This window comes from Branchiostoma floridae, chromosome 6 (genome assembly GCF_000003815.2).
Source record: "Branchiostoma floridae strain S238N-H82 chromosome 6, Bfl_VNyyK, whole genome shotgun sequence".
Lineage (NCBI taxonomy): Eukaryota > Metazoa > Chordata > Leptocardii > Amphioxiformes > Branchiostomatidae > Branchiostoma > Branchiostoma floridae.
In genome coordinates, this window is record NC_049984.1 from 27,375,104 (window position 1) to 27,389,183 (window position 14,080).

General features: G+C 43.1%; 1 protein-coding gene and 1 long non-coding RNA gene across 2 annotated transcripts in view; both read left to right on the top strand.

Moving 5' to 3' along the window:
- LOC118418270 overlaps nucleotides 1-978 on the top strand; it is a 1,847-nt gene extending 869 nt beyond the window's left edge. Inside the window, exons 3-4 of the mRNA XM_035824115.1 lie at nucleotides 46-707; nucleotides 883-978. Coding sequence (XP_035680008.1) covers nucleotides 46-707; nucleotides 883-886 — 666 coding nt within the window. The 3' untranslated portion in view covers nucleotides 887-978. The remainder of the gene's footprint in view (nucleotides 1-45; nucleotides 708-882) is intronic.
- Nucleotides 979-9,270: 8,292 nt separating this feature from the next.
- LOC118417758 lies at nucleotides 9,271-12,246 on the top strand. Its single transcript, XR_004831386.1, has 5 exons — nucleotides 9,271-9,474; nucleotides 9,589-9,779; nucleotides 10,068-10,230; nucleotides 10,370-10,495; nucleotides 10,724-12,246. It is a non-coding gene; the product is annotated as an uncharacterized LOC118417758 (long non-coding RNA).
- Nucleotides 12,247-14,080: the final 1,834 nt, after the last annotated feature.

Genomic DNA, 14,080 nt, shown 5'->3' on the forward strand with positions numbered 1-14,080 from the left:
TGTAATCCATGTGCCAGGTTCCTGGCACTTAGATGAGTTGAGGAGGACGACGACGGGTCAGAGGATGGCGACCAGGTGCCCGGTACGTCGACAGGTGGGGAGACTCCCTGTGGATCAAGTGGACAGAAGCGGAACAATCCAGCGAACAAAAAGAAGAAGAGCACGACAAGTTCCAGCGTATCAGACATCCTGGAAAAGTTCTTGCAGGCGTCAGAGAAGGAGAAAAAGAGGACACAGCAGGAGGTCAAACTTTGTGTTTCTGCTCTATCAATATTTGGCTTACACTGTAATATATACACGGATAACTCAACACCCTTTGCATGTTACAAAATTAACAGTGATATTGATGTGCATTCTTCCCCCGGACTAGATGGAAAACATCGCTCGCGACCAGCAGCCTTTGAACGAGAGGGCTTCATGGAGCCACTGGATGACCTCCACTTGTTTCAGGATTCCCCCTCACCATTTTCAGCATTACCAGCGGGATATCTTCGAGGCAACCCTCCGATGGCTACCCAGAGAACCTTCGGTGATGAGCGTACCCCTGCCAGGACCCTCAGCTTTCCCGCCTCCACAGAGTGTGCCCCCCCAGTCAAGTGTACATGCCCTACCAACGTCCGGCCTTTCTCCAGGTGCACGACGGAGGCCAGCAACAGTCTGTCATGGGGTGGATGCCCCCTGCCCCGCAAGCCACACCAGCTAGCGTTGTAAATACATACATGTTACGTTTTGCTTTCGTTTACGTTTTGATTTCACGTTGTCTCCATGCACAGCTACGAACTATGATTTAACAATATTTCTCATTATAGACGGAGGGAGCTAGTCCGTGACCTATGCCCAAGTATTGGCAGTAGGACTAACTTTCTCTTTATCTACTTCCAGGTGACCAACATGCAAGACCGTACGTCGGTTACCTCTGATCCACAGACTAAAGAATCGACCAGCAAAGAAACAGCAGGTTGCACAAAGGAAGCGGAATAGTCCTAATTCAGTTGAAAAAGAAATCAATTACACGTCAAATTAAGTGACATGACAAAGTGATACGACGGTGTAGATCTAAGTTCAGTTTAATCAGTTGACTTCATTGAGTTGACTTGTATTTTTTCACTTCTGTCTTCATGTCCAATTAATTTTCACTGTCAAATGTACGCAGCATTCTTTGAGAAGTTCATCAAGTAGTCTTTATTATTTTACTTATGTTACGGACGAAATTGTCCCTAGCTCTTATGCATATAAAAACTTATAACGTTTCAACAAGCAATCTTGTAGTCCTGCAAAACAATAAGTAAAAAAAAAGCAATGATAAGAATAGATACTCTTCCGCACTGTGCCAAAAATAATCTTAAAAAAAAAACAATGTTATACATGCTACAAGATCCCGATGGCTGCTTCCTGCCAGGGAACTTTGCCCGCATCGCTGTTGACGTAGTGCATGAGTTATTGACGTAGTTCACGGCCTTGTCGTGTCGCTCGCTCTCCGGTAGCTCCCTCCCGCCGACAGTCGTCCAGCACGCCAGCATTCCGCCATGAGCCTGGCACAATCATTCCATCAATATCCTCATCCAAAGCCTCATTCCTCAGGTGAGGATACCTGGTACGCAGGAATGCAGGATGTTGTGCAGTACCAGGCAACCCTTTGTTACACGTTGGGCGTTGTGTGGCAGAACTTGCATAGTTGTCGACCCTACAACATAGGGAGAACGAAGAAATATGAAATATAGTCTCATCTTATGCAGTATCCCGTTCTTTACACAAGAAGTGAAAACTCAAAATATCCATTTCCAACATGCATTCCGTGTAGCTACACGTACCTGAACGTGGATGCGAGAATACCGAAGGCATTTTCGACGACACGCCGCGCCCTTGACAGTCGGTAGTTGAACACTCTTTTGTCATGGGTGAGATCCCTCAGGCTGTAAGGTTTGAAGCCAGACACGTAGAGGGAACGCATCATCCCCTACTATAAAGTAGGGGGTGTTCCTGTCGTCACCAGGCAGGGGATCTAGGGGTGGAAGTCCCAGGGTGCCCTCTTGTAGGCTCTGGCGTAGGTGCAGACTTGGAAAATTGCCGCATCCGAGCTCGCTCCCTCCGCCCCAGCATTAGCCCATAGAAACTTGTACTCGGCGTCTACTAGAGCCATGGTCACAATAGAGTGATAGCCTTGTAGTTGTAGAACCTGCTTCCACCGTGGGGCGGCTTCCGAATTGCGACGTGTTTGCCGTCTAGGGCACCGCAGGCGTGAGGGAAGTTCCACCTGGATGCAAACTTGCCAGCAACATCTCCCCACTCGTCGGGGTTCGATGGAGTCGCAAAATGATGATGCACGTATTCTTCAACAATGGCATCGCATACTTCTGGAACAAAGATTGAGATCGTGCTCTGTGATACGCGAAAGGAATAGGAGAAAGACGCGTATGAGTTCCCTGTTGCTAAGAAGCGTAAGGTTACAGCAAGCTTCAGTCCCGGACATATAGGGAGGCGGTTAGCGGAGGACTTCGTAATCCTCGGAGAAACTCTTGCCACTAGTTCAAGGAACATATCCATTTCCATGCGCAGGTAGTTTTTTAAGTCGCCTTGCGACTCGCGCATTAGTTCCTGCAAAAGGTTATCGTATTGGCCAAGCAGGACACGGCGCTGTAGCCATGGTTTGACCCAGCACGTACGCTGGCGTCTTCTAACTCGGCCCTCCACCTCATCACCCAGAAGTGCAGCTACGACTACCTGCTCGCGACGGTGCAGTTGCTCAAGCTGCAACTATAGGTTGGCAATACGGGCACGGCGGAGCCTTTGTGGAGGAATAAGTTGATGTTGCTGCTGCATACTGTCTACTATGTGTGAAAGACCAAAACAAAAGCACGTGTTCAACACAGGTGTAAAATTGATTAGGTGACAGTAAAAATTCTGCCGGAGCCCTTCCAAGCTCCCACCGACAGCAGCACGACGCTCGCCCGAAGAGCACCCAACTTGTCAATGTCGGACGGAATATCGTCCGGTTATTGTAGGAAACCCGAGCGAGGCTGGCGCGAGACCGAAGAGTTCGGGCAAGCTCCGACCGGAAAAAAAGACTTTAAAACCGTCGGATTGCCGTCCGAGTATTGGCCAAGTCTTGGCCATTGCTCGCACAAGCTCCGGTCGAGCTACAGGCAACCCATTGACGAGCTTTCGTGGACAAAACCCAATGAGGATCCATAATAACTACATGTAATCAGTATATACAGTGTGCTTCTACGAAGTACTTTTTATAACGAATTTGCGCAATGCAAGGCCACATAGACCACTACTGTGTACTGAGCACTGAACTAACAATCACTGTAGCAGCATCTCTTCCTATGTTGGAAACATCAAACTTGGGCAAGCTCAACTAATAACTGACTAGATAGGCAAAGTAGGGTTACGTTAACTTTACAAAGGCTGCTTGGGAGAATTCCCAAACCCCTACTGTAAATGTGGCAATGTTTGCTGTGGTTTTATGTTTGTGGTTTTCGTGGTAGCCGCTTCATGCAAACTCAAAACAACCGTGAATTTCCCCCCTACCGCAAAATTGAATCCCTGCAAACTTAAATGCATTTACAGTCTTTGTGGGACCTTACCAATCCAACACTCCTGTCTGGCACAAGGGGATGGTTTGATGACATCTGGGGGATCAGACACAACACAAGTGCCACACTCACAGTATTCATCTGTGAAAACACAACACAAATTTGTGAGGATAGTGATTCACCTAAGGTAGCACTGACAAAGTTGAGGCTGTAAGGTCATTAGTTTAGTCCCTTCACATATTGTACGTTACTCTCCAAGCAGAGGTTAGGCTCCTGCTGTTTTTTAAACGTTTTTTAGTCGTTTTTATACGGGCTTTCTATTTTGTCACAGCAAGATAAAATACAAAATGGAAAGCCCGATAAAAACGACTAAAAAAACGTTTAAAAAACAGCCGGAGCCTAAACTCTGCTTGGAGAGTATTGTACGTCAGGTGCTGGCCTGAAGGCTGGGTTCCACCGTGTGCTCAACGTAATGCTTTTTTTAAAGTAAAATTGTGAGCCGATCTTCTGCAATTTTCTTCACAAAATAACAATCTTCATAACCATGTTTTCTTATAATTATATAAGTGGATATATTTTTTCAATCAAAATATGTGGATTCAAACAGTAACCGAGATAAATACAACATCAAAATAAAGAAGGCGTCTGTTCACAGAAAATCTAACGTATTAACCAGTCAACACAAGTCAACAGCGCCTTTGATATTGTCGCCGGCCGTGATCAACGATCGGGAACATCTGCCAACTTGCACGCTCAGAAAGCTACCTTCGAACTTGATAGGAATATCGGTGCACCAAATTTATTCAAGCTCAGCAAATACATATCTGGCATTGTGCAACTATTCTAAAACTAATACGTACTCGCTTCCTATCAAATATGACCAAGCATGTTATAGTGAGACTCATCGCAAACCACTGTGTTGCAAAATAATCAATCTACCGCAGTTAACTCCAGTTGTTTTATTAAATGTACGCAAATCAAGTCAGACGACATAGCCTGTTCGCGACACGTCTCCCGTCGTATCAAAACGGTCTGTCTTATGCCACTGTTTTCTGCTTGGGTACATGGAATATGTGCCAACTCGGGTTGCGTTGAGGTCATGCACGTGTCTGTGGACTAATTTAGCCGCCAGGTCCCTCGGCAAGCACTTGTCACCTATGCCGCTATGCCCATGGATTTTGCGCCTAGAAAATCTATTTATGTGGAATCGAAATGGTGGAATTAAAATGAATACGGTATACGTAAAAGATCATGAAAATCCGCACCAAACAGCTTATAGGATGTAACTAAGTCTGTCCTTGGCGCTGAACACTCTCAATAAATGAACAACTAAGCCTGTCTGTGGTGTTGAACATCATTAATACATGAGCTGTCCATGGTGCTGAACACCGTCAACATATGAGCAACTACGTCTGTCCTTGGTGCTGAACACTTTCAATATATGAGCAACTAAGTCTATTCTTTGTGCTGAACACTTTAAAGACTCGAGCAAGACTGTCCTTCGTGCTGAACACCATCAATACATGGGCAAGTAAGTCTGTTCATGGTGCTGGACACCATCAATATATAAGCAACTAAGTCTGTCTTTGCTGCTTTTCTCTAAGCAAAAATTCAAGAAATAAAGCTTTTGTAAATCTTATGCACATTTTCATGATTTATGCATGGTGATGTTCACAATTGAGTAGCATACACATGTTTGAGTATAAAATTCCCATCATTAATCATTAAGCGGTTTTGCAATTTTCGCTTATATTATGCAAATCAGTTCCTCATTAGCATATTTGGTATCTGCTTATGTTCCATCTATCATGTATGTGTTACATTTATTGGTCCAGTTATTGAAAACAATGGAACTATGTAAATTTCACATTCATTATGCAAATTAAGTCCTTATTTGCAAAACATGTGTATCATTAACATCTTTGCCTAAGCTACCAGCATGCATAAAATGATGTCAATCCGTCATGCCCTTCTGCAGTTGTCCACTTTGGAATGTCTTAACAAAATGCCCCTGCAGTTCCAAAAATAAATGTTAGGAGGCTGAAACTTGCCCCACTTGCCCCGCTGTCAAGAGATACATTAAAAAAACTGCTATGATAGATTTTTGTTATTAATAATGCAAATGTACTCCTATTATGCATAGTTTATATTTTACTTTGTACAACTTTGTCTAAGGTACCTACATACCAAAAATCATGAAAATTTGTTATTCCCTTCTTGAGTTATCCACTTCAAAAGTTTTTGACAAAAATGCCCCTGTTTCTAGAGGGCCCAAACTTCCGTCACTGAATCTTGAGCACAAGAGCTATCTAACGCTAAAAATTCGTGACCATAGCTTGTTCAGAGCATGTGATAGCAAAACTGACAGTTGCACTGCAGTACCAAGGAAGCCACTAGGGGGCCTAAAATCTAATCATTTCTAGCTTTTATCCCACCACACCATCACACCAAGTATGAAACCAATCCAGCCAGCCATTCTTGAGTTATCTTGTACACTGACAGACAGACAAGCGCTAGTAAACATATAACCTCAATGACGTTTCATGGAGGTACATATTGTGTAATCATTATGGTAACCAATCAGGAGTATAAACTGTCAAACATGGCCCCATTTTACATTTAAGGGATTAACGTTAAGCATCTATTTTACATTTAAGGGAGGAAACACCCATTTATTATTTGAAATTCAAGTTTCTGGGAAGGGATCGTCCATTCAATATTAGCTTTAGGGTCTAAGAAGGCAGGGACCATCCATTGCACACTGGGTCAAAGGTTCTGGGAAAGGGGGCCGACGATGTTACATGGAAGTAAGGGTATGGGAAGATGGAACAAACCATTTCACATGAGGTCTGATAAAGGAGGGCCATCTGCTTAACATGAAGCAAGGGGACCATTCATTTCACATGTAGTTAAGGATTTGAGAAAGGGGGATCATACATTTTACTTGGTGTGGGAGGAGAGACCATCCACTTCACAAGCGTAAGGCAAGGTAGGAACCATCCATTTCACAATGGGTAAGGGTAGGGTAAGGGAGGGACACATGAGGTCAAAGGTTCTGGGAAGGAGGACTGGTCATATAAATAAGGATGTAAGGAAAGAGTGGGGCCAGCTATGTTAGATGGAATTAAAGATGTGAGAAAAGGGTCCTATCATTCTACCTGGGGCTAAGGGTCTAAGGAGTAGGACCATCTATTTCACATTGAGCAAAGAGCCCGGGAAGGAAGAAACCAACCATTAAGTCTCTGGGAAAAGGGGACGGCCCATTTTACACGGGGTAAGGGTCTGGCTAGGGAAGGACCAGCCATTTCATATGGGGTGAAACACTTGGAAGGGGGCGTCCATTTAACAGGGGTAAAGAATATAGATCCCAAGGATCTGGGACGGGATAATCCATCGCGGATGGGGTTAGGGACCTGGAAAAAGGGCCTTGGAAAGGAGGCAAACATGGAAACAAGGGGAGGGGATGGAGGGGGACCAACTATTTCACACATAGGGTTAAGGGTCTGGGAAGGGAGGTACCATCAAATACACATGGGCATAAGGGTCTAAAAAGGGAAAGCAATAAAACAATTACTGTACACCTGATTTCAAACTGTTTATTTAAAAGCATTAGATGAATGCAAAGTGAACAAATAATGTACAAGTTCAGTACAACTCTCAAAGCCACTCAATAAAAACTATTCTCTATCCTTACTCTACGACACAGTAGCCAACAGAGCCTAGAATCAGTAAATGTCGACATTACGTGGTATAGTGGTAGCTTGGAGCCTTTGTACTTGAAGAATCATAGAAAACTTATTTCTTAAGGTTAAGGCTGATGAAAATAAAACAGAAATGAAAACAGATAATGATTAACCAGGAACGTTCCTGTTTTATAAAGAACAGAATTAACAGTAACTGGTTGAATACGATCAGGCCATCGACACAGCCATAGAAACCAAATCAGTCACACATCGGGCCTGTACAACACAGAAGTGGGCTGAAGTCCTGAGTGCATATTTCTGGACGTCACCGTGGAGATGGCATCAGGCAGCCTATCACCAACATGAGCGTTGCAGCAGCACTTGATGGCACCAATAAGACACTGAAAAATGCCTCATTCCAAACTTGTTGTACCTGCAAGAAAGTGAAATTGCAAACAATTATGACGAGATAGACCAACAATATTTTGCTGTTTTGGAATCAAAACATTTTGAAATTTGAGTCAAGGACTCAAAATTGAAATTAAAACTGTAAACATGAACTTCGTCTTACAATCAAAAACTGTGTGCTTTGACTGAATTCAGTACGATACCTTGCCGTATGTGTTAGAAGACTGTGAATCTTCATTCAGTCACGTCCGGTACCTTCCTTCGTCAGTCCTCGCCTCCCTATCCACGTCCGGACATTTCTTCTTACGGTGCGATGATCCTCGGTAGAAAAGACAAAACGAAAATGAATTATTTTGGCTCAGAAATATAGGAAATATACCTTAGACTTAAGTTAAAGCACAGAAAGTTAAAGCAGAGAAAGTTAAAGCACAGAAAGTTAACTTGGTTTGTGATCAAAATTTCCGTTCTAGATTTAACATGGAAACAGTGGGATGAATTTATGTGTAGTAACGATTGAGTGTGCTTCAATGAAATCCCAAGTAATGTTGACGTTTGTTTCAGTTTACATTTCAAGAGCTATGGCTGCTTCAGTCTGTTTCTGCGGTATACAAGCCCGATGAATGGCTGATTCGGTTTCTGTGACTGTGTCTACGCCGAGAGGTCGAGTATTTCTATAGGAATTAACTACTAATATCAAATAGGTTCTTCAACCACCTGTCGTCCTTTCTGGCCTGTGCTATTCTCTTGGTTCGGGACCCAAGAGAGCGACACAAAGCAGATTATGTAATGGTCTAGGTTCCCGACAACCACTGACCATGACATAAAACAGAAATGACAACAGATGGTCAACCAGGGAAGACCCTGTTTTGTAAACAACAGAATTTACGTACAATAACTGACAAAATACACTCCCGGCAACACAGCCACAGAAACCAACAGAAACAAAAATCAGCCACACACCAGGCATGTACACCACGGAAACGGACTGAAGCCTTGACTACAAAAGGAGCCTCCATTTACAAAATGCACGTCCGAATATCTACCAGAAACATCCCTCGGTATGTCAACAAAACACACTCAATTCATTTACTTTCTATTGTGGCTATGACAAGTTAGTCCCAGTCCATATCTGCAAGATGTTACCATTTTAACCCCATAAGACACATAAGCACTTAACTTGAACATTGCGGCAGTAGTTGATCCGGGATTGATGGCACCACTAAGATCCCGGACTGAGCAAGAAAGTGAAAAATTTAGAGGCGTAATAACATCTAAGGAATAAGGCACAAGGATGCCTTACATGTAAATGTTTTGCATTCTCTGGCGGTCACAAAAGAATTGAATGTTAACGATACGGATTACTAGTATATAATTATCGGACTAATGATAACCGTAGAAGACGTATAAACACAATAAGGCACTTACTTACCTGTTGTCTCAAGCGGGGGCGATGTTGTTCTGTGCTGGGATGCTTCGAGCAGAGTCCTTCACCTCAGACGAATGACGGGGTTTCCGGTAGATTAAGACAGGGGCAGGTGCACGATTCGTCTAGTCTACAAAATTGATTAATTTCTTGACCAATCACAGACCAGTAATCTCTTTCACCTGTGTTGGGCACGCGTTTGTTAGCTTGTCTAGACGACGGCATTGTCATTCGATTTTTTAGTTATGCGAGACCGTAACCGCTTCGTCTCGCACCACCGTACGCAGAACTATCTACAAACGGCAAGGGACACAGGGGTTGCCGACGAGAGACGCCAACCTTTACTGCAGGTGTTTCACGATAACGTCCGGGGATATCTCGTTTTATACGTCGAGACAGACGACAAGTTCTGCTATTCTATGTAGGTGGACTTTATCATTTATTGCTGTTTATTAGAGGTGTCCAGTTCTAATTGTGTGCCACATTTCCACTTACCGTTTGGCAGCCGTTGAACCTTTTTTTGCGTTTGTTGCAGCGGTACGAGAAAGCTGACGCGAGCCCGTCTCTTCTACTGGAATCGCACCGTATGGAAAAAAAAAATATCTACCGGTACTTCACGACACGTTCCGGGAGACGTCGGGAGAATCTCCGGGGTTCAATTTTGAGGAGATCCGCGGAGCTCAAAACAACAGGCTGACGACTAGGTCTTTCCCAGGCATTTAGAAGGTAAGGAAGCTATGTGTTGGAAGTATACAGGCTTTTCATATGACGTCATCTGCGCCATGTTTGATTACAGCGTCCGCACTGTAACCACACGAAGATTCTACTGACTAATTCAATTACCCGTCAATATGGTCGTCGGATGATTCAAATTATAATCAGTATGACGACATTGAAAAGCCTGCATTCATGAGGAAAAATACTAGTAATATGTAGTCATCATCAGATTTGTAAGACAGCAGTATTTGTCAAAAGACCACATTCATTAATTTTACAGTTTCAATTTCTGTATAGGAACTCTGACAGCAGAAGTCGTGACTGCAAAATCAGTGAACAGTTCTGAAACACGGTTGGACCTGTGCTGGGGGAAGAAAGAGTACTGTGTGTGACAGGAGGGTGACACGACAGGCAGGAAAGCCTAATTCACCTGGGAACCCTGCAAGATATCCCCCACAAGGTAAATATTGAAAAGTAGTACTATCAGAGGATCTAATTGTGTATCACATTCAACCAATGAACAGTCGTTGAGCCTTGCCGGTTGTTGCAGCGGTGGGCAATCAGCTGATGAATGTTTGTTTCTTTTACCGAAATCACAGCAAAATAATGTCTGGACGCACTAATAAGGGAGGAGCTGGATAAGGGAGGTGCCAGCTGCCAGCGTCACTGAAGGTGTTTCTCGACATCAGTGCATCACCAAGCCAAGGAGGCACCAAGCCAAACACGTAGGGTGTTCTTCTGAATTCAGAGTAAAGCGGTTTTGGAACCCCGCATACAGACCCTGATTACAATTTCGATATTCTATCAGGTAACTCTGTATGACTGGTTACCATTTCCACCCCCTGTGGGGCATAAAGGCGTCCCTGTGAACCTTTTAAATGTTTTAATTACATAAAAAGAAATGACGTTAGTCTGCCTGGTCCTAATTGCTCCTTAATTTCACGTCCTTGCAGTGGGAAGTCGCCGGGAAGGACATCTCTCAGTATCTTCCAGGATCAACCACACTGAAATGGTGGGACTGATCCCGGTGAGAGGTTGTCTAATGCCAAGTACGCCATCTCCACAACCAGAAAGGCCAGTGTTCGTGTGTACACCATACCAGAGGACCTGAAACTGTTAAGTTCGTACATATCTTACAAGGGTTTAATTGTTTAAAACGGAATCATCTTGCAGAAATGGGCTGGGATTGACTTGACATCGGCATGATAGGAAGTAAATGATCTGTGATATTACATTCATAATTTTAGCTGATATTAAGATTCACTTTGTCTACATGAGGCATTGTCGGCAGGGCTGATCAGTTTCTTGGTTGGTGGTAGGGTGCTTGAGTGTGTTTTGTTGACACCCTGAGTGATGTTGTTGGTAGGTGGCTAGGGCATTTTGTGAGTGGGGGCTTCTTTTGCACACGGGACTTCAGCCCGTTTCTGTGGTGTACAGGCCCGGTGTGTGGCTGGTTTGGCTTCTGTGACTGTGTTAATGGTTGAGATTGTGTTCGGAGTTACTGCGAAGTTCAGTCCTTTAGAGAGCAGGAATTTCCTGGATCTGTTGGCTTGTGACGACTTGGGTTCTTCTACCATCTGTCGTCTTTTCTGCCTTGTGTGATGGTCTAGGGCCGGGAACCTACTAGTAGACCATTACATAAGATGCCCTGTGTCGTAATCTTGGCTCCCGAACCAAGACGACGGCACAGGGACAGAAAGGAAGACAGGTGGTTGAAGAGTACAAGTTGTTGTGAGCTGACAGAAACGGGAAGTCTCAGTTCTCTGAAGGACAGAACTTTGCACTAACTTTGAATGCAGTCTCAGCCATGGACATGGTCACAGAAACTGAATCGGCCATACATCGGGCCTGTATACTGCAGAAACAGACTGAAGCGCTGTGTGTAGAAGTAGCCACTGCTCTCAGAATGTCCTAACCTCCTACCAACAGCATTACTCGGGATGTCATCAAAATGTACTCAACACCTTGTCGCTTATCAAGAGATCATGATTCTCTCCGCTGATAATGCTTCAGGTAGACAGAGGGGATGGGTGAACATTTCTAGGTTGAACCTAGACCTGAAACTACAATCACAAATCAAGTTACTTCCTGTCATGCCCCCAGCAGTCTGTAGATGAAGTTCTTGTTTTCACAGAATACAAAGTGTACAATTTTACAGCCATCAAGTATGTTATATCCTATAGATACGCGTAGTTCAGTTTACTAAGAGTTACGTACTGTGTTCTGATGGCGTCTGGATTGGACTGTAGGCAGTAGTCGTTAAAAAAATCCTATACATAGTACAAATTGACGTATTTCTTGTATTCCTTCTACACATGTATGAAGGCTTTTTGTTCTCGATTACTCGTGTATTTTGTGGCTTTTCTAGTACAATACTAGCCACCTTGTCATAGAAAGTCATCTTGTCGAAGAAAACTAAGACCTGTAATCTTTTTCTGTGATTAACGTTTGAAAATTAATGTCGAGTACAACCTGACCAACATATTGTACACTTTGTTTCCCCAAATGTATCAAGAAATATTATTGAATAAACAGTTTTAAACCAGGTGTAGTTTTTATTGCTCTCTTCCAACAACCTCAACCTTAAGTGAAATGATACGCACCTCCACCCACACCCTCCATCTGCAGAAAATGGATGGTCCCTCTCTCTTACCTCCTAAAGTGTGTGAAATGGTTGGTCCATTGGACTCCATTCCTTACCTGAACCTGAGGATCATCAAATGAATGTACCCTCTACCTTTGTCCTTCCCTTCCTGGCCCCTCACCTCCATATGAAATGGACGGTCCCTTTGTGGTGAAATCATTTGGTAGTTGTGTAGTGGCTGTAGAAAGGAAGTCATGTTCGAGAATGGTTAACCTCGGGTTTTGGCGATGGCAAAAATTCAGATCATTTACCAACGTAGTATTACAGTTTGTTCTCAGCAATCATTCAAATGAGGTCATTATTTGCATAATTGATATTCATCGATATTCCTATGTTTCACTTCTAGAAAATCTAAGCTCAAACTTTCAAGCTCAGCTGCAGTATCGTAACCAGTCGCTATGAGGCCCATTATCAAACTTGACCTTTTTGTGACCCCTATCTATCCACAAAATATCACAAGGATCTATCAACAACGTCTCGAGTTATAATGCTATGATCGAACTTGACCTTTTCTTTTCACAAACGCTACACACTTGCCTAATATAATTGAGATCCATCAACAACATCACGAGTTATCTTGTCCACAGCCAAGCGCACTAACGTACAAAACCAGTGACAGCACCGTAGGCAAAGTCAGGTATACCATTTTCGCACTTGATGACCTTTCTCTCCAAAACCGCTACACACCTAACAAATATCGTGAAGATACACTAGCATCTTCTCGAGTTATGCTGTCCACAAACAGATGCACACAAAAACAAAGGCCGCTGCAGTACCGTAGTAAAACGCCAGATAAACCATTTTCGACCTTGACTTACCTTTACACACACCTACATAATATCACCAAGTTCCATCTACAACTTCTCCAGTTATATGCTGGTGACCTATATACAGACTCAAAACATTAATTATGCAAATGAGGTCTACAACTGATACACCAACTGTAAAGGTTAAGGTCATTTTAAATTTGCGAAGTTTGATTTGATTTGATTTGAACGGCCGGAAAATGAACAAATAAACCCACGGCTTAAATTAATATTCTAAGATTCCAAAGTCATACAAATGACAGAACGACAAATTGACAGAATGCTTTAGCCAAAAGTCACAGGATTTCAGGTCACGCCTCCATACACCGATTGCATATACAAGTCAAATACAATTCGCATGTGTTCAATTCCTTTCCATAACGTAATACCTCAAGACGTAAGATGAATATTCTGAAAAGTTCCTGGTAATTACATAAGACCTCATGCAGATGTATGACTGCAAAACACTTTCCGATTGGCCAATAGGATCCCACCCACATAGCGGCTGTACCAGGAAATCTTACAAACTCTGAATAGGCCACAACAGGTTAATTTCCTGTTTCTCAGAATAAAAAAAAATAAATTGCTGATTGCAGAAGAGGAAATGAAACAGAGTAACAGAGGATATAACCTGTATCTAATGGTATACAGTTTAAGGGGACAATATGGTCAGATGCTAGTTTTCCTCTAGCTTTCTGTTTCAATCATTGGCATCTTGCTGAATTTGCACTAAGAAAAGTCAAAGAACTAGGAAAATAAATAAAAGCGCCAAACCAATGAATAAATAAATAAGTCATAAATAATCATCCATCATGCCATTACATAAGCACTTCTTCATCTCACTTATTAGTCTGCCAGTT